The sequence below is a fragment of the Pempheris klunzingeri genome, chromosome 12 (genome assembly GCF_042242105.1).
Source record: "Pempheris klunzingeri isolate RE-2024b chromosome 12, fPemKlu1.hap1, whole genome shotgun sequence".
NCBI classification, from domain to species: Eukaryota; Metazoa; Chordata; class Actinopteri; order Acropomatiformes; family Pempheridae; genus Pempheris; species Pempheris klunzingeri.
Window position 1 is genome coordinate 20,837,067 of NC_092023.1, and position 25,611 is coordinate 20,862,677.

The 25,611-nt window shown below is 41.8% G+C and overlaps 1 protein-coding gene across 5 annotated transcripts in view; it reads right to left on the bottom strand.

Annotated features, from left to right (window-relative positions):
- The window catches only part of ltbp1 (latent transforming growth factor beta binding protein 1), a 135,177-nt gene that overhangs the window by 18,985 nt on the left and 90,581 nt on the right, over nt 1-25,611 (bottom strand). For 3 of the 5 annotated variants that reach the window (XM_070840551.1, XM_070840550.1, XM_070840546.1), the window contains 10 exons: nt 24,924-24,946; nt 24,339-24,441; nt 18,161-18,247; nt 17,858-17,983; nt 15,969-16,094; nt 14,275-14,394; nt 9,876-9,998; nt 6,575-6,700; nt 6,339-6,467; nt 3,361-3,489 (listed from right to left, as the gene is read on the bottom strand). In XM_070840551.1, coding sequence (XP_070696652.1) covers nt 3,361-3,489; nt 6,339-6,467; nt 6,575-6,700; nt 9,876-9,998; nt 14,275-14,394; nt 15,969-16,094; nt 17,858-17,983; nt 18,161-18,247; nt 24,339-24,441; nt 24,924-24,946 — 1,092 coding nt within the window. The remainder of the gene's footprint in view (nt 1-3,360; nt 3,490-6,338; nt 6,468-6,574; nt 6,701-9,875; nt 9,999-14,274; nt 14,395-15,968; nt 16,095-17,857; nt 17,984-18,160; nt 18,248-24,338; nt 24,442-24,923; nt 24,947-25,611) is intronic. The other 2 variants (XM_070840547.1, XM_070840548.1) reach the window with 2 other exon arrangements.

Sequence of the window (25,611 nt, forward strand, 5' to 3'; positions counted from 1 at the left end):
GCCACAGCCACCCTCACACAAATATCTGGGAAGATGTCTAAATAAAAGTCACCCAACCCGAGCTGCTAGCAGGCTAATCTCATGTTTGTTGTCTCTTTTACTTAACACTGTGTTTAGGCAGATTGAACAGATTTTTTATTACTTTCATTTCTTTGCCTTTTAAAGATTCAGTAGGAAGTTTAGTTTTGGTGTAACTGGACTCCATAATACTCCATAATATCCTTTCAGCATGTTGTAATTCAAGTGGTATGAGAGAAAACTAGGCTTCTGTACCTCCTCGCTGTCTTCAGGCTTTAGAAAATCTAGCCCATGACGGGATGCTTTAGCCAATCACAGAGAGAAAGCATTTCTATTGGCTGTCCTACAAACAGATGCACATGTACATCCCTTCAGATGTCAGTGAAAGTCTGATTCAATGGAGGAGTCCTGCAGAAAAAGTTTTTATTCCAGCATTGACTACAACTGTCTTCACGGCAGATAGAGACCCAAACAAAAGAAGAATGACAGAGAGGCAGACAATAAAGGCAATAAAACATGAGTCAATATGAGCAAAGAGTTTAAGAGAAGAAGAGAATGATGAATTTGCTAACTTCATTGTCCTGTAATATCTAAATGTGTTCGGTGTTTAGGTTAGGTTGTGTTATGGGTGTATTATCAGACCTCTTATAATACACTGCTCAAAAAAACACAGTACAACACCAAGTCAATTAAACTTCAGGGATATCAATCTGTCCAGTTAGGAAGCAAAGCGATTGTGAATCAGTTTCTCCTGTTTTGGTGCAAATGAAAGTGACAACAGCTGCACTGGAGAGGCAACAGCAAGATGACCCCCAAATAGGATAGCATCCATAGGTGCCATCGCAAGAAGGTTTCCTGTGTCTCATTGCACAGTTTCAAGAGCATGGAGGAGATACCAGGAGACGACCGTGACAAGAGGAGAGCTGGACAGGGCCGTAGAGTATCAATCCAGCAGCAGGACCAGTATCTGCTCCTTTGTATGAGGAGAAACAGGAGGAGCACTGCCAGAGTCCTACAGAATGACCTCCAGTGGGCTACTGGTGTGCATGTTTCTGACCAAACTGTCAGAAACAGACTCCATGAGGGTGACATGAGGGCCTGACGTCCTCTAGTGGGACCTGTGCTCACAGCCCAGCACCGTGCAGCTTGACTAGCATTCACCAGAGAACACCAGAATTGGCCATTGGCGTTCCGCCCTCTTCACCGATGAGAGCAGGTTCACACTGAGCACATGTGACAGACATGAACGAGTCTGGAGATGCTGTGGTGAACATTATGCTGCCTGCAACATCACCCAGCATGACCGGTTTGGCGGTGGGTCAGGCATGTCCTCGGAGGGTTGCACAGACCTCGCCAATGGTACCGTGACTGCTGTTAGGTACCGGGATGAAATCCTCAGAGCCATTATCATACCCTACGCTGGTGCAGGACAATGCCCAGCCTCATGTGGCCAGAGTGTGTAGACAGTTCCTGGATGACGAAGGCATTGATGTCACTGTCAGGCCCTTGTGTTCCCCAGACCTGAATCCAATTGAGAACGTCTGGGACATTATGTATCACTGTCCGACGTCACCAAGTAGCACCACAGACTGTCCAGAAGCTCACTTATGCCCTAATCCAGGTCTGTGAGGAGGTCCTCCAAGACACCATTCACCGTCTCATCAGGAGCCCAGACGTTGTTGGGAGTGCATACAGGCACGTGGGGGCCATAAACACCACTGAGTTGCCTGCAATTTAAATTTTTGGTGTGATTTTGAATCCAGCAATTAGTCTGTTGGTGATTTTGGTTCCCATTGACCATTGTTACATCATTTTCTTCTCAACAAATTCCACAATGTACAGTAAAGATTTTGATCTTGAGTATTTGGTTTTCATCGAAATCCGATGTGTGATTTAAGTGTTCCCTTAATTTTTTTGAGCAGTGTACATCCATATGTTGTGTCTGTAGATTTACCATGAAAACAAGCAGTGAGAGGATATGTTGAATGTTGCTAATAGTTTAGCTTCCTGCTAACCATAACGTCAACCAAAGGCTTGTGGCTGTGGCTGTTTAAAGTTCATGTTTATGTAACAATACATATTGGCGCCGGGTCACAATCATGAGCGGGATGATTGAAGATGCAAACTTAATTTTCTTGACATATCTAAATGTGTTGCAGTGGTTTGTTAGGTTGTGTCTGTAGATTTACCACGAAAGCAGGCTGTGTGGTTGTGTTGAATGTTGTAAATAGTTAAGCAGCACCTGTGGCTAATTCCAGTTAATGTTTGTGCAGCTAGATTACTTTAGAGCCTTGAATCACAGTACATCATCTCAAAGGGCTTTACAGGTCCACAAGAAAACGGGCTGGTAAAACTGTATCTATACAGTATAACAACGTTGGGATCACAGTCACGCTCAGGATAACTGAAGCATTTTCCTGCACATCCTACAGGTCCCTCAAGAGTATCCCGAGCCTCATGGGTGCCTAGTTCTAGTTTAAAGTGGGGTGCACAACTACTAATGGATAAGGGGAGGAATGGAAGGAAAATATTCATCTAATTAACACCTGAAAATGCAATTTCCTACAATAAAGAGCCTTAATTCATGACCAATAAAGCTGCTCTAGTTCTGTTCTAGTTTCAGCAGTGAGCGACCAATTAAATGTCTTTGAGTAACATAATGCTGATTTTTCATAGTTTGCCAAGAGAAACTGCAAAGCTACTTAACTCACCTGGACATATTTTTTATTCAAAACCAAGCTTTTGTTGTGTTGGTGACCTGAGTCAACATCATCAACAAGCATTTCAGTTTCTAACCTTAAACCCTAGAAAATTAAACCCTATAGTATGCTTGTCAAATCTTAACCCTCACACACAGTGTGTAAAAACAAAATATCAATGACACCTCTGTACAGTGACGTGGAACTCGAACCTTAGTCTCCCAGGTAAAAGTTCTCTTTGTGTGTCTTGACTTTGTGTGCATAGACTGTGTGGTTGTGTGCTACACACAGGCCAACTCCAGATGTCCGGACCTGATTCTCCAGAAATTGGCTGGAGTTTATATGAGAAAACGGCTTTGTTAAGGACAGGAAATGTAATTTTTCATTCACATACTACATATGATACAGCCAAATAGAACTGATTTTGATCCAAACTAGCTCAATTGTTGAAAAATAGCAAAACTGTCTGATCAAAAACACGTTTGCTCCCTAGGTCTTAAAGTGGGAGTGCAAACTCGAGGCTTCAAAACAGCATTCCACTACCACTGGCTACATCCATTTCTTATATACAGTCTATGACTAGAATACACCATTATACAATACCTCCAGCTTTGCATACACATATCATAAGTTCAACACTTACCCACACAGCCTTGGCCATCCAGGGATTCCTGGTAGCCCTGGTCACAGAGGCATCGGAAGGAACCCAGTCTGTTCTCACAGAAGCCATGAGGGGCGCACAGTGTCTCATTGAGCCCACACTCATCAATATCTGGAAAACAGACAAACAAAGCCAAGAAATGTCAAATAACACTTTCTGTAGTGATTTGTTCCATCCTTTCACTCATTAAACCTCTGTATTATCTGTTTGTCCAATACCTTAGCTTTTTGTTGATGACACATTCAATCGAAGAATCAAGGGGCTGAAGACAGAGGGTGTTGTGTACTGTACAGACGCCCTTAAGGCAAATGTATGATTTATGATATTGAGCATTACAAAAAAATGGACTTCACTTGACTAAATTGAACTATAGTATATGAACATCTGCTAAATGGTAAATGGTCTGTATTTGTATAGCGCCTTTCTAGTTATTTCAACTACTCAAAGCGCTTTACATGACATCCTCATTCACCCATTCACACATCATTCATACAGGAGGAATGTAATTTGGAGGAGACTATTCTTTCATGCTCATTCACACACTGAAGCTGCTTCAGGAGCAAGTTGGGGTTCAGTGTCTTGCCCAAGGACACTTCGACATGTTGACCCATAGGAGCTGGGGATTGAACCCCCGACCTTCTGATTGAGGGACGACCCACTCTACCACTGAGCCACAGCCGCTAAACAATTGAAAGCTAACTGTTTTGTAGACTATCCTGTGTTTCCTGTGTATTTCCTTCCAAACAGATTAGGGAAGTGACACGACAGGATAAAAATTTAATGCAGTGGATCAAACAGCAAGTGCAATTAGAGCAGCTAGTGTGAAAAGACATGCATTAACTGGTTTCATAAAGGTAGACTCTCTCTCTCTCTGTTTCACATACACACACACTTGAGTCTGAGCCCCCTGCATAAATCATGAGGCAGAGAGCAACAAATATCCCTCCTTGTCTAGACAGCCAGCTCAAAGGCTTCCGTCTGTTTCTTTTCGTCTCTTTTTTCTCCCTTTTTTCTCTGGTTTTTCTGAGGCAGGAAAGGGCATTAAAACAGCTCTGGCACAGACACTGTTGCCATGATGGAGGCAATGGGTGCAGCATTTATGTGAAAGAAAGAGAAGACTTTTTACACATCTTTCTTTCAAAGGCAGCGAAATAGACTAAGGGATGGAGATACAGACAGAAAAAGAAGAGCAGATATGAACAAATTAAACGTCTATGTGGGTGTAGAGTTTCAAAAAAGGAAATTATATGTTAATATCTTAATACTGCTTTTCATTACATTACATTGACTTCAGTGTTGATATTGAAGGAGCATTTATCTAGAATAAAGTTTAAAAGTGCTTGTGTGTTAAATGAAGGATTATGTTTAGGCCAGCATAAGGGAGCCAGAGCAGTACGGACTGTGCCAGCTCAGTCCTTCATGTTGAGCTGATAAACAAAGAAGCTGTCTTCTTATTGTAAAAAATATCTGATGATGATGAAAGATTTCGAGGATCCTGATATAGTTCAGCCAGGAACACTCACATCAGAAATGTAGGTGAAAACAGATTAAATATCTTTTATGACTTGGGGGAATCACTCTACTCTCAAGGAAGCTGTAATACTGTACAATAACATGGAGTACAAGACACAAAGCAAATAATGTGCATAGCATATAAATAAGGCTCATACTTAGCAGAATACCCTCAGGACCTCAAAGTATACCACCTTATTGTTACTACCTAGAGACGAGGTGATGACAACCAGGCAGTCCAGGGCAGCTTTATCTATGCTGCACATTTTAAACACAGAGGGAATTCAAAGTGCTTTATGCTGCAAAGAAAAGCATTAGAATGATATTCAACAGTAATAAGATAAGATAGCATAAACCTTTATTCGTCCCACATTGGAGAAATTTGCAATAAGCACTATTGAAATAAACTATAATAAGCACTAGAAAAATAGAAGTGGTTTGCAGAGGAGAGATAAAATGAATACATTTATATAAAATGAATTAAAATAGACGTGAAATACCATTAGACTGCAGTTGCTGTTGACACTGTTGCTGTTACACTGAAGTTTATTTGGACTTAATCCCATACATTTCCTACCAGAAATACTCAGTAGAGCACCATATGTGAAATGATCTGTCGCTGAGAATAGTCCCCAACAAATGCTTCCTTTCCTCCTGATTGAGGAATGTTGGTTACAAACCCTCAGCATCAGGACCATTAAAGGTACTATGTGTAACAATCTACAGCTACAGTTACAGCTAATAGCGTAACTTAAAAATGAGACACCCCAACTTTCTCAGTTGCCACATCCAATGGATGTGACATTTACCTGTGCAACTCCACTACAGCACCACTACATGACCAACACAAAGTCCACAAAAGCACGAAAAAAAGGTTTTTACTGGTGAAGCCCACGTGGCTGGAATGTGACCAACACTGTATGCTAAGCTAAGGTTAGCCAGCTAGCTACCTTGCATGGATCTGGCATGGTTTGCTTTGAAGCGTTAGCTGATAAAGTCATTTCAAAACAGAAATCTAGATAATCTTCTTATAAGCGATTTCCTTAAATTTGAGTTCCCTCTGGTGAGCGCTTATGCAGACTGTATGTCTAGGGCTTTTATTGTGAAGTTAACGAGAGAAGGTGTCGATCTGACAGTGAAGTAACACAGTTTTGCTGTCTTGGAGCCAATGGTCCAAACAAAATAAAACATGCTGTCAGTAATCACATTCAGTCTTGTGTATATCATGTCAGAAAGCAACAGCATGTTGAGTGCAGTTCACTGAACTGCCACCGGTCTCAGCAATAACAAGGATTTTCTGCAGGTTACACATAGTACCTTTAGGTAAGAAATAAGAATAAAAAAGGATTTATCTTGAATATGCTCCAATGAGATCTTTAAGACATAATATTTATATGGAAATTAAGCGTGTGTGTGTTTGTGCATTTCCATTTGTAGTTGCATCTTACCATCACAGGAGGGCGTGTCGAGGTTGGCAGTAAATCCACTCTCACATACACAAAGAAAGGATCCCTCCGTGTTGTGGCACTCGCCATGGGGGGAACAGAGCTCTGGTTCGTCCGCACATTCATCAACATCTGGGAGGACAGAGACAGACATCTTCTAAGAGGTGTGTGTATAATGTATGTGTTCATACGCCTGCATCAAACTCATGTAGTGGTGACAACCCTGATGCAGCGCTCACCTCTACAGCTGATGCCATTGATCTGACGGTACCCTCTTGGGCAGGTACAGGTGTAGGAGCCCATGTTGTTCACACACTCCCCCACAGAATCACAGGGTCTGGCTTCTTCTAAACACTCATCCACATCTGGAACATACAAACATCAGTCCTATGAGACAAATTGTGAGGATGTCATAAAAGTAAGTCTAAGTACATTAATGAGTGCTCCTCCATACACAGTGCCATGGAAATGATTATAAAGCATTCCACTGACTGACATCCAAATGTCTGAATAAAGCCTTGTAAGTCAATTTGTGAATTCTGCCATCAATTTCTCTTTTAAAGCTGCACTTTATCATTTATTTTGAAAACACCACGTTTACTTATTGATTGTTTTGTGTTTGTTATGGGTTTGTTATGTGATCTATTCATTGATGAATTCATATATTAATTTGTATTTTTTTAAATAATTCTTTTTACTACCCTTCTAAAGTTTACCTGAAATGGTTTGATTTTACTAGAACTAACAGTATAGCTCATGCATAAAGTCATACATGGTCATCATATCCATAGATAATGCAGAAAAATTGGTCCATGCATTTGACACTTCTAGGTTGGACTATTGTAACTCCTTATTATCAGGGTGCCCCAATAAGTTGTTAAAGATTCTCCAGCTGGTCCAGAACGCTGCTGCTCGTGTTCTGACGAGAACTAAAAGAAGAGACCATATTTCTCCTGTACTGGCTTCTCTTCACTGGCTTCCAGTAAAATCTAGAATAGAGTTTAAAATACTTCTCCTCACTTACAAGGTTCTTAATGGTCAGGCTCCATCATATCTTAAAGAGCTCATAGTACCGTACTACCCCACTAGAGCACTGTGCTCCCAGAATGCAGGCCTACTGGTGGTTCCTAAAGTCCTCTAAAGTAGTGATGGAGCCAGAGCCTTCAGCTATCAGGCTCCTCTCCTGTGGAACCCCCTTCCAGTTTGGGTTCGGGGGGCAGACACCCTCTCTACATTTAAGAGTAGACTAAAAACCTTCCTTTTTGACAAGGCATATAGTAAAGGGCTGGCTCAGGCCTTAGACCAGCCCCTAGTTATGCTGCTATAGGCTCAGACTGCCGGGGGACTCCCATGGTGCACTGGGCTCCTCTATTCTCTATCCTCCTCTTCCTCTCCATCATTATGTCTCATCTCAATGTCTGCTTCTAACTTGCTATTTTCCCCGGAGCCTTTCTGTGCTTTCTCATCTCTCAGGTTCCTGTGGATCCGGGTTCTGGTCCTGCTGATGTGGTTCTCTGGTTTCATGAATCACTGCTGCAGATCGTCGTATGGTATTATTTTTCAATAATACCATACTGCTAATCTTTTAGTCACATTCCTATTGTTAGTGCTATAGTCACTGCTAGTACGTTGGTTGCTGTTTGTGTTTGTGTTCTCTCTCTCTCTCTCTCTCTCTCTCTCTCTCTCTCTCTCTCTCTCTCTCTCTTCTCTCTCTGTCCAACTGCCACCCAACGCGGACCCCTACAGAAGCCACCCACATTGAGCCTGGGTCTGTTCAAGGTTTCTTCCTGTTAAAGAGGAGTTCTTCCTGCCACTGTTGCTCAATATAATATCTGATGCTGCTCATGTGGGAATTCTTGAATCCTTAATTTTGAATTCATGAATCGTTGGGTCTCTCTCTAATTAAAGAGTTTGGTCTAGACCTGCTCTTTATGTAAAGCGTCTTGAGATAACGCTGTTGTGAATTGGCGCTGTATAAATAAAGATTGATTGATTGATTGACATGGTTAGGTATCAGCAGGCAAGTTTTCCGGTTGAACATCTGTAACAAACCTGCACATCAGAGCAGCAGCAATAACAGACAAAGGATTTCAATGTTGATGCTAACATGCAAAATATTGAATAATTAGCTAATGAATACCATTTACATTTTCAACCTACAGTATAAGAGCAACAGAATGTTGCCCTTTTTGCTGCTGTTAGACTGAAGGGCAGAAATGTCCAATAAAAATGTTGACATCACATCTTTTGATTCATGTCCATTTTTTAAAAAAGACCAACAAAGAAGAAAATATAAAAGTAACAGCATTTTGCAGTGTGTGCCTTATCAATTTCAACCCTACTGTTGCATTCAGGTTCCTCTCCGAAGCTGAGGTACTGACATTCTCATTGACATACATGCATACATGAATGAAATAAATCTGACCTGTGGACAGGCAGTGGACACCAAGAGATGGATAATATGAATTCAGTAGCTTCTTCAATTCAGAAAATTCAGTTAGTTTGCACAAACACATGTATACACCACTGAGGACAAATTCAATGGTTCCTGCTTTCAAACTGCGTTAAAACACAACGATCATGTATATTTCATAATAAGGATTTACAGGACTGTAAAGCTTGATGTTAAATCAGTGCTATAGTTCAAATATTGCTCTCTACTAAAGTGTTTTTCCTCACCATTTTTTTCATATCTTGTCTTTTATCTAAATGTATCCCATTTCTTTGGATCTATCCTTGTTTTGTTGTAAATGTCATTATTATTTATTTTTCTGTGAGACAGCTTGTGTTGCATTAGATGCATGAATATGCCATAGAAAAAACTTCAAGAAATAATAAAATGATTTTTGTTATCATAGACTGTATATAAGAAGTGGATGTAACCACAGTGACATCACACACTGATTGATGGACGGCCATTTTGAGGCCTTGAGTTTGGCATTTTGAAACTAGCCACTGAGACCATGCACTCATTAGAAAATGTTTACTGAGCTAATAAATCAAGTGGAGAGTAGGCTCATTTTCTCAGAGACCTCCATACAGTCAGACTGTTTTTTGCAACTAGCTGAGTAGCCATTAGAAAGAATGCCAGTTTAAGAAACTTCGCATTGGCTTAATTTTTCAGACCCAGAAGCCACGTCTACTTCTTTTGTTGATTACATTCACTGTGATGTGCTGCTTTTATACTCCAAAGCCCTTTTCAACTGTTGTTTTGAAAACTACTCAATGAACACGGTTTAATATCATTTAATATCATCATCATTATGATTAATATTACAGTATGTATCCTTGTATTACATAATACATCTCCTCACTCTGAATGTACATGTTGTTATATATTATTATTAGTAGTAGTGGTATTATTTGTATCATTATTATTATTATTATCATTATTATTACTTTTGTGTTTGAAGTTTATTCTTATTCTTATTCTTTTTGGAGCTGTGTGTAACAAAAAGCAATTTCCCCCTGGGGATTATTAAAGGAATTCTGATTCTGATTGAAATGTGTATACAGTACTGACAATACTATATATCATACCATCACAATGGTCTCCAGCCGGGGACACTCTGAAGCCGGGGCCACACTGACAGATAAAGGAGCCTTCAGTGTTCTGGCAGTGGCCTCTAGTGCAGACCCGCTGATCCTGGCACTCATCTACATCTGTAAGGACACAAACAATGGAAGTATGTCACACCAACAGAATGCAAAGCTTAAAGAAAATGATTTCTCTCACTTTCCTGACTAGCAGATAAACAATGTGCTAAGTGCAGTAAATTCTCTTAATACATTTATACTGAAGTTAATTGCTATAAAGGCCATTTGCAAAGAATAACGAACAATCGGCTTGAACAGTGTGAATAACTGACTGAAACGTCATCTCATACACCGTGGAAGCACTGAGGACTGTGATTTATAGTCTGAATGGTGCAATTGGTTGATCTAATTAAATGCTTGAGGGCTAAACACTTCAGGTAAGCACAGGCAGAGGAATTGGAGTGGCTTATTATAATTGGTCAAAATTATATTGCTATACAATGGCAGTATTGAGGGGTCTTTAATAACTGCTCATCAGGTGCTATAATCAACTGTAGAGTAAATGCTGAAATTCCATAATTTGTTGTTCGAGAGCCAGGAGCTCCAACAGCTCCAGCGGGACTCCGAAAAGGTCTTCTGGTTTTGTGTGAGGCCTGGTAGAACATTTATAAACCCAGGAAGTGATGGCTCCAGTCTGATCACATTTCTGTATGACATGCATGAACAAAAATGGAGAAATAAGAAAAGAGGTTTTTGAAAGGTAAAGTCATAATTTCATTCATGCCAACACTGCCCAGACCTAATGCATGTTTATGAGGTAACAACTTCTTTTCATGGCACTTGATATTTGCAGTTATTACACAGTTTATATTTATAGGGGTGCACTGACCACCAGGGTTTCTGACCAACAGCTGAGTCATTGTGGCTTAAAGTGGGGCTGTCTGATGATTCCAGTATGAGCTCTGCAGCATATTCCAGCAGCGGCTCTGGGATGACTCAAAGTCATTAATAGTTAGACTGGAGCACCAGCATGTCAGACCAAACACAAACAGGGAAAGTGTCCCGTGAGATAAGCAACGGAATAAAGTTACCCTTTTGTGAACAATGTCAAGCGACGAGGTAAAGCAGGTACACTTGACAAGCAGGAGGATGGACATCTTGGATATTATTTTGTTGATTGGAATATTGATTTTTACAGTACAAAGTTATTTTAGTAACATTAGTCATGTTTTCAGCTTGGTAAGGAGCTGTTTCTGTGACCTGAATCCAAGTAACATACTTATTAGCTTGAGCTATCCCTCTAACACTGCTAACAGGGGGGACTCACATGCATGAACACATGCCTGGCCAGGCTACCAAAACATACCATTGCTTTACTGTATCTGTCAGTGGTTCATCATTGTTTGCTGCTATATCAATGTTTAAAATCTCAAATACAGAAAGTCAACGGTTTGGGTTTTATTTTAGAAGACTTTAAAGCAGTTGCATCAATTGTAATAGCACTGTACTGACTGAGTTAATTGCTTTATTTATCATTCAATAACTAGCATGCGTCATGGCTAATTATGAGAAAAGAAATACCAGAGAGCAGTAACACCTCGGGATGGGGCTCAGTAACATTTTAGCAGATCTGGATCCAGTTCTGAATCCTCTCATCAGCCCATTACAGGTAGGTTGTTTGGTGGGAAACAAAGGCAGGAAAAAGACTGGACCCAGGTTTATGTCAAGTCTGCATTGATATCAGCAAACACTGTGACAGAAAATAAACTTCTGTAATGTTTGACTTATTTAGAATGGAGTAAATGGGATGTCTGCAGTAAAAGCAGGTCAATAACAATCAGGTCAATCTGTTTCAGGAAGATCGTCAGAACACCAGCACTGAGCAACAAAAGGTCAAAAGACATGAGCAAAATAATGAGCATTTTACACACACAAACACACACAGACACAGTCTAGGAAAAGTGCCTTTTCCCTGCGTTTGGCAGTGTCAAGTAAACATCTGTGAGCCGGGTTATAAACTTCAATAAAGGACTCTGTTGCATTGCCTAATTATTTCCTCTTGCCACCACCACCACTCGCTGCCACCCCGCTGTGGCTTGGCTTGCCTTGTGTGGTGTGTGAACAGTCAAAACCTCACAGCTAACCTCTGTGTCAGATGGGATACAGGAGCAACAAACTACTGAAAGGGGAGAGATGGGCACACCTTTAGTTTCCAGGAAAACGTGGGCCCACATAGTGTGTTCTTTGGAATGGTTCGTTGGTTTCATTGCTCGATAGCTGTAGTCTATCCTGCATGTACTTCCTGGGCTGATTTCTCTATGTATTGATGGCTTGACATTCTGCACCATAAGGTTAGGATGTAATCTAACTTTGGCAAATTCATGGCAAATAACTGAGATTGGAGGCTACGTATAGTTGAGGAGTAAAACTCAGTGTCAGCTTATTTATTATCTGTACAGTATCTGCGCCTGTTGATGTCAGAAAAATAAATATAAACTACTATCAGTTATTTATTTATGCCAGATGTATTTATGCCTGGCTTGTCCCAGGAGTTGTTAGTAATCGTCTAGTCTGCTTTACTTGCTGCTATTTGTTCTTCAAGTCAACAAATATGTTCTCTTTTGAGTTTATGTAAAACTGGAACAGCGTACAATAAACATATTGCACCAGATATAGCACACTGCCAGTATCCATCTGTTGTCCCTAGATGTGTATACAATGCGTATAAAAGTATGAAAATGACAATTCCACCTCACACAACAGCATATACAGCAATGTATGCAATATAAGAATGATAATTATACACGATAAATACACCTGTAGGCCGTCAACACCTTAATGCCAACATGGCACTTCTCATACATACCTTTATAAGTTTAGCTGCCCACAAAATAATATGTATTTTAACGATGTACCTGATAAATCAAACAATAAAACATGATTTGTAAAAAAGAAAGAGGAAATTCTCCCACATAAGTAGGGATGGGAATCGAGACATGGAGTTCCACAAGGTTTGGTGCTTGGACCGATATTATTGAAACACACCATTAAATTCCACTGTTATGCAGACGATACCCAATTATACTTATCAATAAAGCCAGATGAATCCAATCAGTTGACTAAACTCCAAGTCTGCCTTAAGGACATAAAGTCCTGGATGAGCAGCAACTTTCTGCTGCTAAACTCAGATAAAACTGAAGTTATTCTGCTCGGCCCTAAACACCTTAGAGACACATTTTCTAACACTATAGCTGCTCTGGATGGCATTACTCTGGCCTCCAGCTCCACTGTGAGGAATCTGGGAGCTGTCTTTGATCAGGATTTGTCCTTTAAGTCCCACATTAAACAGATTTCTAGAACTGCCTTTTGCCATCTACGTAATATTGCTAAAATCAGGCCCATATGGTCTATGAATGACGCAGAAAAATTAGTCCATGCATTTGTCACTTGCAGGTTGGACTATTGTAACTCATTATTATCAGGCTGCCCCAATAAGTCCTTAAAGACTCTCCAGCTGGTCCAGAACGCTGCTGCTCGTGTACTGACGAGAACTAAGAGAAGAACATCACAGTCTATCAGCAGTCTAACAGCTTCTGGGAAGAAGCTGTTAGACTGCTATAACTGCTGTTATAGCTGTTAGACTGCTATAACTGCTGTTATAGTTGCTATTATTATTATTTTGGTTGCTGTTTGTTTTGTCTCTCTCTCTCTCTCTCCGTCTGTCTCTGTCTGTCTTTCACGTCTCTCAGAGCAGCCCCCCTCTGTGCCTGGTTCTGTTTGAGGTTTTCCTGCCACTGTGTCCTAATATAATATCTGATGCTGCTCATGTGGGGATTCTTGAATCCTTAATGTTGAATTCCTGAATCGTTGGGTCTCTCTCTAATTAAAGAGTTTGGTCTAGACCTGCTCTTTATGGAAAGCGTCTTGAGATAACACTGTTATGAATTGGCACTATATAAATAAAGATTGATTGAGAACTGGTTCCAGTTGTCTTATCAAGTCCTTTTATCAAAGCAAGACAATGACATCAAACTCATGCATCTATGCTGCTGGAAACTTGCAACAAGAAGGAGTCTTGACAGAGAGGAAGAAAGAGACAATGTTGGTTATTATGTTTGAAAAATTACCATTTCAAGTAAGGACGGAAACACCAGCAATAAGCTGAAACACCTTTCTATGCAACATGGGCTTAAATTCTAGGAGTGCCATGTATGCAACACTTAAACACGGGTACACACGAGTACATGCATGCCTTTTATCTACTGATTCTAAAATGTTCATACTCAGTTGTGTTGACCTATGTAAGCCTCCTTTTCTGTCACAAAGAAAACTGATCTGGAATTAATAAGGGAATCAATAATGAACTGAAGACAGACACAGATGCACACATTGTGAGACTTACCTACACACTGGCCTCCCTGTGCCAAGAAGCCATTAGGACAGGAGCCACAGTTGTAACCTCCTGGCTCATTGAAGCAGATACCAGAGGGACAGACTGTCCTGTTCACACATTCATCAATATCTGTGAAAAAACAAATAATAATAATAATACTACATTTTTGTAACCACAGTATCCAGCATATAGACATCTGTTTGACTAAAGAATGTGTGTACTTTTACCACCTCTGATTGCAGATAATGTAGTTTTCAGGTTTTAAAAAGGTGTCTGAATGTTGATACTGCACAGAAGTCGTACGCCACAGAAACAGTATGAGCATAATGTCAAGAGACACTGCCCTAACAAAATCCCAATCATTATTATTAACTATATCTGAAAGTAAACTAGCACAACCATTATTCAGACTTGACACAACAAACATCTTTTGGATGGAGGATGTGGTGAATTTGTGATGTATTACAGCTGATAAATTGGAGCTTTAACTGAATTGAGGTCTTTTTAAAGTGAAGTACTTCAATTCTATAGAATAATAACACTAGTTTGGACAGGCTTAGGAGTCAAATATGTATGGCAGGAAAGTCAGGTCGGTTCACCTGGCTTCCCAGTGTAATAATCCCTTTTTTAGGATTCCAAACTATGCTTACAGACTCCTACTGCAGAGTCTGTTTTTGTACTGATATTATTAATAGATACCTTGGTTGCATATCCACATCCATATAAACCACTCAAAGAAGTCATAATCGGATCCCTCATCCTCCGCAGCTGACAAGAAGAGATTTTATTGCAGCTCTGGAGAAATAACTATCAGGCCTGTTTGCCCTCACAGCACTAATTCAGTATCATTTTGGTGGGTGGGGAAAGCTGTGTTGAAATGGCAGGAAACCACGTAATGACAGAGTGCCTCATATTTATATACCAATAAGGGGGAAGAAGCAGGGAAGAGGGTGGTGCCGACGTTGGTAACAGTGTGGTCACTGATCTTGTACAAAATTCCACTGACTTTTAATTCTATTAGTGTACACTTGTTAGTGTGCAGAGCATATGTTTGACCAAGTGTTGTCCAGTGGCAGAGGCAGTAGCTGTGCATAGTATACATAGTGTCCTAATACTTGATACATTCATCAAACACTCTGGTCCTGAAAAAGATTGTATCTGAACAACTGCTGCCTGATTGCCTAAATGTTTGGTCTAGATGTTCAGTTTATGAACCCCAGAGGATGGTTCATAAAGATCTTGTTCTGTTAGGCAACGCTGTAGCATCACAATTTCAATTTGATCAATACTTTGGGTAGTTAAAAGCTGCAGAAATTAGTCTGAAAACCTAGAAATTAGTTCACATCTTTGCACTTGCGGTTCCATTGTCTCAAAGTCAGTAGATTTTTTTGAGTGGTTTTTGATTGATGCCTAAAATAAGTTTGTGTGGATAATTCAAGCTTGAGATATTTTCACATTGTGTTTCGCAATATAAAATATGTCAGTAAATACCCTACTCTTGAATTTTGAAACATTTAAGTGTCTTAAAAATGTTGCTAACAAGTAGCTAAATGAGATTAAAGAGGTTGTCGGGGATATCAAACATTATCATGCTGAAATGAGAAGTCATTTCTCATTTCAAAAACAAAATGTGTGAGCAAAGAAAACCGAAAAAAAATAGTGTGCATGCATGTTCCTTCAAAGACGCATGAAAATATGCTCACCAACACAACTGGTTCCCTCTTCATCAACAAGGAATCCCCGCGGACACACACACAGGAAACTGCCCTCTGTGTTCTTGCAGCGACCGCCAAAGCACAAAGATGGGCTTTCCAAACATTCATCTACATCTGGACACACACCAGAGCACACAACATAGGACTATATCAGCTTACAATGGGATACAGTGTGCTGGATGATGGTGAGATCAGGGCTCTGTGGGGGCCACACCATCACTTCCAGGACTCCTTGTTCTTGACTCCTTTATGCTGAGGATAGTTGCTAATGACATTGACGCTGTATGTTTGTGGTCGTTGTCCTGCTGCAGAATAAATCTGGGGCCAATCAGACGCCTCCCTGATTGTATTGCATGATGGATAAGTATAAGTATTTTTCAGCATAGAGGACACCATTAATACTGACCTAATCCCCAACTTCATTTGCAGAAATGCAGTCCCAAACTTGCAAGGAACCTCCACCAGGTTTCACTGTTGCCTGCAGACACTCATTATTATAAATAATGCCAAAAAATCATATGCCATAGAGAGAAAAAAACGCTCACTGCCCTGTGCTGAGCTTGGGCTTTACTAATAACTTAAAGAATAAATGGTAAATGGTCTTTATTTGTAGAGCGCCTTTCTAGTCATTTCAACTACTCAAAGCGCTTTTACATCACATCCTCATTCATCCATTCACACATCATTCACTCAGGAGGATCTAAGTTGAAGGAGACTATTCATTCACACACTGAAGCTGCTTCAGGAGCAGGTTGGGGTTCAGTGTCTTACCCAAGGACACTTCGGCATGTAGACTTCGGCATGTAGACTTATAGCCAGGGATTGAATCATCGACCCTCCGATTGAGTCACAGCCGAATAAATGTGTCAAGCAATGCTCTATACTGTCTATATCACACAAACCTCACCTCACTGACCTCCTCACTATAACATGTGAAGGAAAAAGCTTTATTTTGAATGAACGCTCTTGTGGAGTTGAAACAGGCTTCTGTCAGGCTTTGCACCGTGTTCACACTACTAGTCCACTGTCACTGTTCATGTGTTGCTCAAGCACTCGTTGACGTGGTTATGTCACCATGGAGTTTGTGTACCATCTTAATTTATGAACATTGCATATGTACACGTACATGTACACTACAATACACATGAGCTAACATTAGCTAGCACAGTGTCAGCTAGCTAAATAACACACTTGCAGGTAAAGAGAAAGGGAGGAGAACTGGTGAAACAAAAAATCTGATTGGTTGACGATTCCCAGCATCAGTGAAGTACTGAAAAAAGTTGAGGTCAGCTCAACTTTATCTGTAGTGTGTCATGCAGCAAGTTTGTAGCTACATCACGCTACATCTGTTTGGAGCTCCATGACGCTGGCTTCCATTGAAAATGACTTGTATGATATGACCTTGTCGCTCCTAGTGTGAACACATTAGCATTCCTTGCCACATTCCTTGCCACTAAATGTGTAGACCTCACCTAACAAGACCATCCAGCTACCTTACCTCCTCTGTTCATCCATTTTTGTCAATTACAAAATTACAGAAGCCTACAGATGTTCGACTTAAACGTACAAATGGGAGTTGCATGACTTAACGTACATGAGATGGTCTAGAGGAAAATCTGCCAAACAACTGGAATTCCTGGTAAGTTGGAAATCAGGTCAGTGGTCAGAGACCAAAACAATGATCAGTAGAAGTTGGGGAACATGTGGCTCGTATAATAGGCTAGAATCTGAGCATGATGGGGAACAGTGATGCTGCAAGTGTTTGAATGCAGCGCATGGTGGGAATAGTGCACCTGAAGCTCAAAGCTTGTTATTAGTTAGGCCAACCTGCTGACATGGACATGCACAGGATGACATTTGTCCACTGGGTTCCTCACCTACACAGGTGGTTTGGGCTCCATCCAGGTGATATCCCTCATCACAGTGGCAGGTGTAACCCTCAGCTGTGTTGTAACAAACCCCCTGGCCACAGATATAGGGGTTGATCTGGCACTCATCCACCTCTGGGCCAGAGGAGAGACAGAGGAGTGTATTAATACAGCAGCAGTTTAGGATTCATGTGGAGTCTGGTCAAGCTAAATTCAGGAGGAGAGGAGAGGAGAGGAGAGGAGAGGAGAGGAGAGGAGAGGAAGAAATGGTAAAAAGGAAGAAAGGAAAAGGAAAGAAGAAGTTAGTCTTACCAGCTGACTGGGTAGGAGCGATGTCCTGGCCTGCATTAGATGGGAGGATCTCCACTGGTGCAGGTGGAGAGGTCTTCTCAACAACCTCTACCAAATCAAAAAACACACGGCAATAGCCATTCATTCCATCCAGTACACATTTCATTGATTCAACATGTTTTTTTCACCAAAGATGGTACTTTGATTGATTAAATTAAATAAAATATTTAATGCGACTACTTTGGCAACATCGCTTCTATTAAAACCTGCCTTGGGAAGATTAGGTGGTTATCTCTCATTCATTTTGATAAAATCCAAGGGGATATTACAGTTGGTTTTCTTTATTTAAGGAAACCCATGGTTGCATCTCGTTACCTATCCACGAGTCCTAAAATATGTCAAATCATGTTTGCACAGCTTAAATTTCCAAGGATAAAAATATAGTTTGTTACAAATGAACGCACACATTTTTTAGCCTATTTGCCTTGTACAGACTACTTTCGCTGTTACATTTTCCATCTCATTGTGACCATCAAACAAACAAAACAAAAAGTGGGGTTGGTGAAGTCACCTGCAGCTTATTCATGTTGTGTGTCATACTCTGAGAAATGTGCCATGACAAATTTTGTCAATCGAGCTGTAGCTGTTTTTGTTTTTTCTTTGCATGGATTATACATGATATCATTGTCAGTCACAACCAAACACTCGTCATGTTGGCATAAACATTCAGTCCAGTCACCTAATCAGTAATCTCCCAAGGTAGCACAGTCAGGGTAAAGCTGAAACTAAAGCTGGCATTATGAACAACATAGAGCTGGTAATCCAGAAACTGCATGTTGTTCTGGAGACAAACAGGGATCGATTGCTAGCAGGCAGGTAAACCTAGTAATGTGCCCAATGTGAGGACCGGAGTGTCTCTCAATGTACAATATTATTGTGGGGAGATGAGGGTGGACCTGGGGAGAAAGCTGATTTTTCCCGCGGTCACCCAAACATCCTTAAGGCCAGATGTGGTCTTATTGTCCCAGAAGAAGAAGAAGATCATCCTGATTGAGCTGACGGTCCCGTGGGAGGACGGATGTGAGGAGGCCTATAAGAGGAAAGCCACCAAGTACCAGGACTTGGTCAACCAGTGCCGGGACAAAGGTTGGCAGGCCTGGCTATTCCCAGTGGAGGTCGGCTGCAGAGGTTTCCCGGCACAGTCCATGTGGAAGATGCTCACAGTACTGGGAATGGCAGGAGGAGAGCAAAAGAGAGCTGTCCGCAGGTTGGGGGAAGCAGCAGAGAGAGCCTCTTGTTGGCTTTGGAACAGATGGGAGGAGTTGAGCTGGAGGCCAGGTGAAGATGGGTAGTGACTGGCCATCACTGCTGACCCGCTGACCGGAGGGCGTTGTGGTTCAGGGTTGAAACGCCCAATGAAAGTCGGTTGCCACCTGACGACATCTCTTCTGGCTGAAAGCCACAGTCATGGCAGCATGACTGAAGAGGTGCGCATCCTAGTGATGTATGTAAATAGTAATCCCCTGGGGAACCGGTGACTTCCAGGAAAGGCTGGATGACAACCACGAAAGCTTGGTGACTCTGGAAAGACAGATGACCTTGATAGCGTCCTAGAAGCCACGCTAGCAGGAACAGCTGAGAGGAAAATAGACAGCATGACAACAATTGTCTACAACATGGCCAGAGAGCGCTTTGGTATAGTGGAAAGAAAGGGCAACGACAGAGCATCGGGAAAACGGCTCAATAGAAGGGAAAGAGAGATCTTGCATCTGAGACAGGAGATCAAAATCCTCAATAAGCAGTTCAAAAGGGCGAGTGCTGAAGAAAAGGAGGGCTTAAAAGAACTGACCAGGGATCTAAGAGTACAACTATGCAGGCTGAGAAGGGCTGAAAGGTCATGAAGACTGAGGAGGGAGAGAGGGGCCAAGCAAGCTCAGTTTATAAAGGACCCGTACAGATTTACTAAGACTCTGTTGGGCGAAGCACGATCAGGGAGACTTATAAGCCTTAAGGAAGTTGTGGAAGAGTTCCTTGAGGAGAGCCACTGTGACACCCTTAGGGGCCAGGCCCTAAGTGCACATCCGAAGATCGGCAGAACTAAAAACCCTGAGCAAGAGCTTGACATCGGTGAACCGGTATGGAGAGAAGTCCGAGAGGTAGTACAGAAAGCACGATCAGCAGCATACCATACAAAGTATACAAGAGATGTCCGATGCTGCTCCGCAGGCTTTGGAAGCTGTTGCGGAGGATATGGGCAAAAGGCATCATCCCATCATCTTGGAAAAGAGCAGAGGGCTGTTTTGTACCAAAAGAAAAGAACTCCTCGGAAATTAGCCAGTTCCGCACCATTTCTCTCCTCAGCACTGAAGCCCAAGATATTCTTCTCGGTCCTGGTTAAAAGGATGACCACCTATCTAGTTAACAAGTACATTCAGAAGGGAGGTGTCCCTGGCTTTGCAGGGTGTTTGGAACACACGGACGTCCTGAACAAGCTGATTCGGGAGGCCAAAGGGAGCAAAGGCAACCTAACAGTTGTTTGGCTTGACTTGGCCAACACATATGCTTCAATACCCCATTACCTCATCAATACAGCTTTGGAGCACTACCACATCCCTCATCATATCAGGAAAATGATCACAGGCTATTTTGGAAGCTTCAAGTTTAGGTTTACAACGGCCCAGTTCACTACCCAGTGGCAGGACCTTGAAAAGGGGATTGTAACGGGTTGCACCATCTCTCCCACTTTGTTCATCATGGGGATGAATTTGCTCATAACAGCAGCAGAAAAAGAAGCTAGGGGGCCAGCTATGGAGTCCGGGACCCATCAGCCTCCAATTAGGGGCTTTATGGACGACCTTACAATAGCAACTTCTTCTCACATACAAGCAAGGTGGATCCTTAAGACACTGGAAGATGTTGCGTCATGGGCAAGGATGACATTTAAGGAAGGAAGTCGAGGAAGTCGAGATGCATGGTGATCAGGAAGGGGATAGTGACAAGCAAGTTCCAGCTCCAGGTCCATTAAGAGGTCATTCCATCAATCGTGGAACATCCAATAAAGTGCCTTGGGAAGTGGTACGATGCCTCACTCTCTGACAAAGCCAATGTATGCAAAACAGGGGAGCAAGCAGATGACTGTCTGAGGAAGATCGAGGGATCAGGCTTACCAGGGAAATTCAAGGCTTGGCTTTACCAACATGGCCTGCTACCTAGGCTCATGTGGCTTCTAACCATCTATGAAGTGCCCATGACAAGCAGTGGAGGGAGTAAAGAGAAGGGTGAATAAACATCTTAGCCGGTGGCTCGGGATCCCGCCAAGCTTTACACCAATAGGACTGTACATCAGGTCTGGGCAGCTTCAGCTTCCCCTATCATTGGTGGTTGAGGAGTTCAAGGTGGCAAAGTGCAGGGCAGTGATGATGCTCCAGAGATGGAAAGGTCAGTGGCGCAGGGATAACAACGAGGTCGGGACGGAAGTGGGCAGCCGACACATCTGTGTCTCTGGCACAGAGACATCGTCAGCAATCCCTGTACAGGCAGACAGGGACTTGGAAGCACCCATTTCAACAGTGGGGGAAGGCAGGCCCAAGGCAGAGGAGAGAGTTGATCCAAGCTGAGGTCCGGAACCTGGAGGAGGAACAGCGCTGGTCCAGAGCTGTGGAATTTGGAGTTCAAGGTGCCTGGACAAAATGGAACCTACCTCAACGGAAGATCATGTGGCATGAATTGTGGAGACTGGAGCCCTTCCGCATCTCTTTCCTGCTCCGATCAGTGTACGATACACTGCCAACACCGACCAATTTGCACAGGTGGGGCTTGAGGGAGGACCCTCTGTGCAAATTATGCGGAAGGAGAGGCACACTGGCGCATACACTGGCGGGATGCAAGACGCACCTCAGCCAGGGGCGCTACAGGTGGTGCCACGACAAGGTCCTCAGAGTGCTCATATATTGGAGCAGGAGAGAACAAAAAAGCAGAAGATCCATGTAAGACCAGGTCCATCGATCCAGTTCGTCAGGGCAGGGGAGAAGCCATCCTCCTCTGTGAGGACAAAAAAGCGCCTCCTACAAGCAGCACCATCATGAGAGATGAGGGTGGACCTGGGGAGAAAGCTGATTTTTCCCGCAGTCATCCAAACTAATCCTTAAGGCCAGATGTGGTCTTATTGTCCCAGGAGAAGAAAAAGATCATCCTGATTGAGCTGACGGTCCCGTGGGAGGACGGATGTGAGGAGGCCTATGAGAGGAAAGCCACCAAGTACCAGGACTTGGTCAACCAGAGCTGGGACAAAGGTTGGCAGGCCTGGCTATTCCCAGTGGAGGTCGGCTGCAGAGGCATAGTCGGCACAGTCTATGTGGAAGATGCTCACAGCACTGGGAATGGCAGGAGGAGAGTGAAAGAGAGCTGTCCACAGGTTGGGGGAAGCAGCAGAGAGAGCCTCTTGTTGGCTTTGGAACAGACGGGAGAAGTTAAGCTGTAGGCCAGGAGAAGATGGGTAGTGACTGGCCATCACTGCTGACCCGCCGAAACCCCCAATGAAAGTCGGTCGCCACCTGATGACATCTTCTTCTGGCTGAAAGCCACAGTCATGGCAGCATGACTGAAGAGGTGCGCATCCTAGTGATGTATGTAAACAGTTATGAAACTACAAGCTGATAATAAATCAACAACCCATGAATGTTGTATGTCGTGTAAAATTGTTAAATGGAACTTTTAGATTTAGAGGAAAATGTGAATTTTAAGTCACATCTAATCTTGAATATCAGGTATTAAAGGTGCAGAGTGGAGGATTTAGGGCAATCTTTTGGCAGAAATTGAATATCTGTAAGGCAGATGCTATTTGCACCTGGGTGTCAATAGTCATCTACACAATTTGCACCCTGGTGTAAATAACCAATGTGGCTATTTACCCCCTGGTGTATGTTGGAAAGATGCTTTGTGTTTAATGTACACTTTTATATTTGTGTTTGGCTTATTATTTTAACCCAAACCCTGGTCTTTTCTTAAACCTAACTATGTGCCTAAATGCCTAAATCTAACCAAACTGCGACTTAAACTGATAATAACAAGAAAACTGAGTACATCTTAATAATGTAAATAAATAAAATAAATAAATGTAGTTTATAGTTGGTCTCACGCAGGGTTTGAAAGCCATTTTCCTGGGGTAAAGGCCTGTAACTAAACCATTCCTCCACAACATCTACACTAATCTGAATATGAATTTACTCTTATTATAATGTGTGATAGGACCTAATGTAAATAGACACTCTGCATTTATAATTTTGCTTTCAGTGGGGTATAATCACCTGAAACTACACGTAGTCGTAGTAACATTGTAGTGATTTTGTTAGCTTAGAATGAACCTTTTATATCTACATAGAAAGCGGGTCCCCTTCCATATCCTTACATTGCTTTGCAAACAGTTATTACTTTGTTACTATGCTTTTAAGTACTCAGCTTTTGAATAATTCTAGGTGCCCTGACTGTGTTTTGGCCCGTGAAGCCACCGCGTGCATTGCAAAAGTGAATATGAGTGATGGACATGAACCTTGTGGCTGTCAGACCAATTTGGCGGAGGGTGATGGACACGTTCTCTTACTTGAAAAGTAAATTAGTTTACAATGGTATGCATTAACAACCCTATACGTTTTATGAAACAAACTTTTCATTATCAGTCTGGCTTTATCTAATACTGGGACGAGAAAGGAAGAAGTGGAGTTTTGTAAACTCATCTAAACCTTGAGACAACCGACAGCTCCATCACTAAGGAAGCTACGCCATTCTGAGAGCATAACATGACTCAAAATCATAAAACACTGTAAGGAGGCATACAAATGGCATAAATGAAAAATGTATGAATGAGAATATAAATATAAATATAAAAATATATTCAATCTACTTTGTCTTATACAATGGTAAAAAGAGTATGGTGGCCTGTTTAGGACATTAGGCTCCACTTGTCAGCAGCAGACTCAGCTGCACATCTGAGCTTTACTTTGTCGCTCTTGGCTGTACACTCAGCTTTCCTTCCAGCTTAATATTAGCATAGTTTGTCTCACATTTTTACTAAAATTATAAGTGTGCTGTTGAACTGGAGACAGTTGAGTAAGACAAAGTGCTCTGAGCTTGACAAGCTACTTCTGAGATGTCCTAAACAGCCCACTGCACCACAAGGTTTAAAGGGTAGTGAAGCAAACACCTGGGAAGGCTGCCTCGATCTTGACAGTAGATACACCTGGTGATAGCTGGGGCAGGATAGGTTCAACTACTGGCCTATTATTAACCACAGGGACTACCAGCTCCTTCAACAAGACACAGACAATACAAAGAGATAAGGTCAACAAAGCACTGTATGCATTTCTGTCAGTCCAAATGTAATTATTTCAGCTTTGCGCACTACTTCTGACATGCAATACAGATGTTTTGCTGGGAAGCAGATTAGCATTCAGCTTGCATGGCAACTGACTGCAGTTTAAAAACAGCATTAATAAACAGCTCAGCGAGCAAGCCGGAAAGCATAATTGTCTGTCACTTCTATAGACATCTGTCTGGGTTCTTTTTGGGAGAGTCAAGAATTTCGATCTATTTCTGGTAACTACGCATACATATACACATTGAAGACTTACACACTGTTTCACTACTCAGTGCTGACCAGCTCAAAGTCATGCAGCAAGATTGCTGACTTCATGCAAAGGTGGTTCTGCAACTCCTCAGCGGCTGAGAGAAGTGTCTGTGTTCATGCAAACGGCTTCTATATTTTTACTTTTTAAAGTGCCCAACCTACCTGGTCTGGTGCAGTTGTTGCTACTGACCACAGAAAAAAGAAACAAACAATTTAAAATGTAAATTTGTAACATACTTAACTGTATAAAACTATCTTGGGAAACTGGGTTTCAAGGTTACGGGCAAATGTTCCAATTATTATGTTCACCACTTTCATACTGATGAGGTAGGTTTAATGGCAGAAACACATTTGTATAAATACAATAAATCACTTAAAAGGATAGTTAGAGATAGATTGTTTTAAGGTCCTTATCCATAGTCAATGTATAAGTTACATTAGATTGTAATCAGCACACCCCCAGTTGGATGAGCGGGGAGGAATCCTGCCCCAGACGCTAAGCAATGTACTACTGTGGACCGGGGCAGCAAAAAACATGTATTTTCACCACCTAATAAAAGGCCCACCTAAAAAAATGTGTTTAGTGCACACTATATTTTGAATATTACTGCTTTACATTGCTGTCAGATTAGCAACTCCCATGTTCTGAGATGAAAAATGACTGCTTCTGTCAATGGAGTCAGGTGGCTTTGATACAAGAAAAGGGAAAGAAAAAATGGCATCTGTTCCCCAGAGAGGGGCTATCTGACTGCAATGTAAAGGTGCAAAGATAATCTCAAAACTTTTTTTAGGTCTACATTTATTTTAAGTACAAATCTAAACATCTGTCTGCAGGTTAAAGTGTAATTAG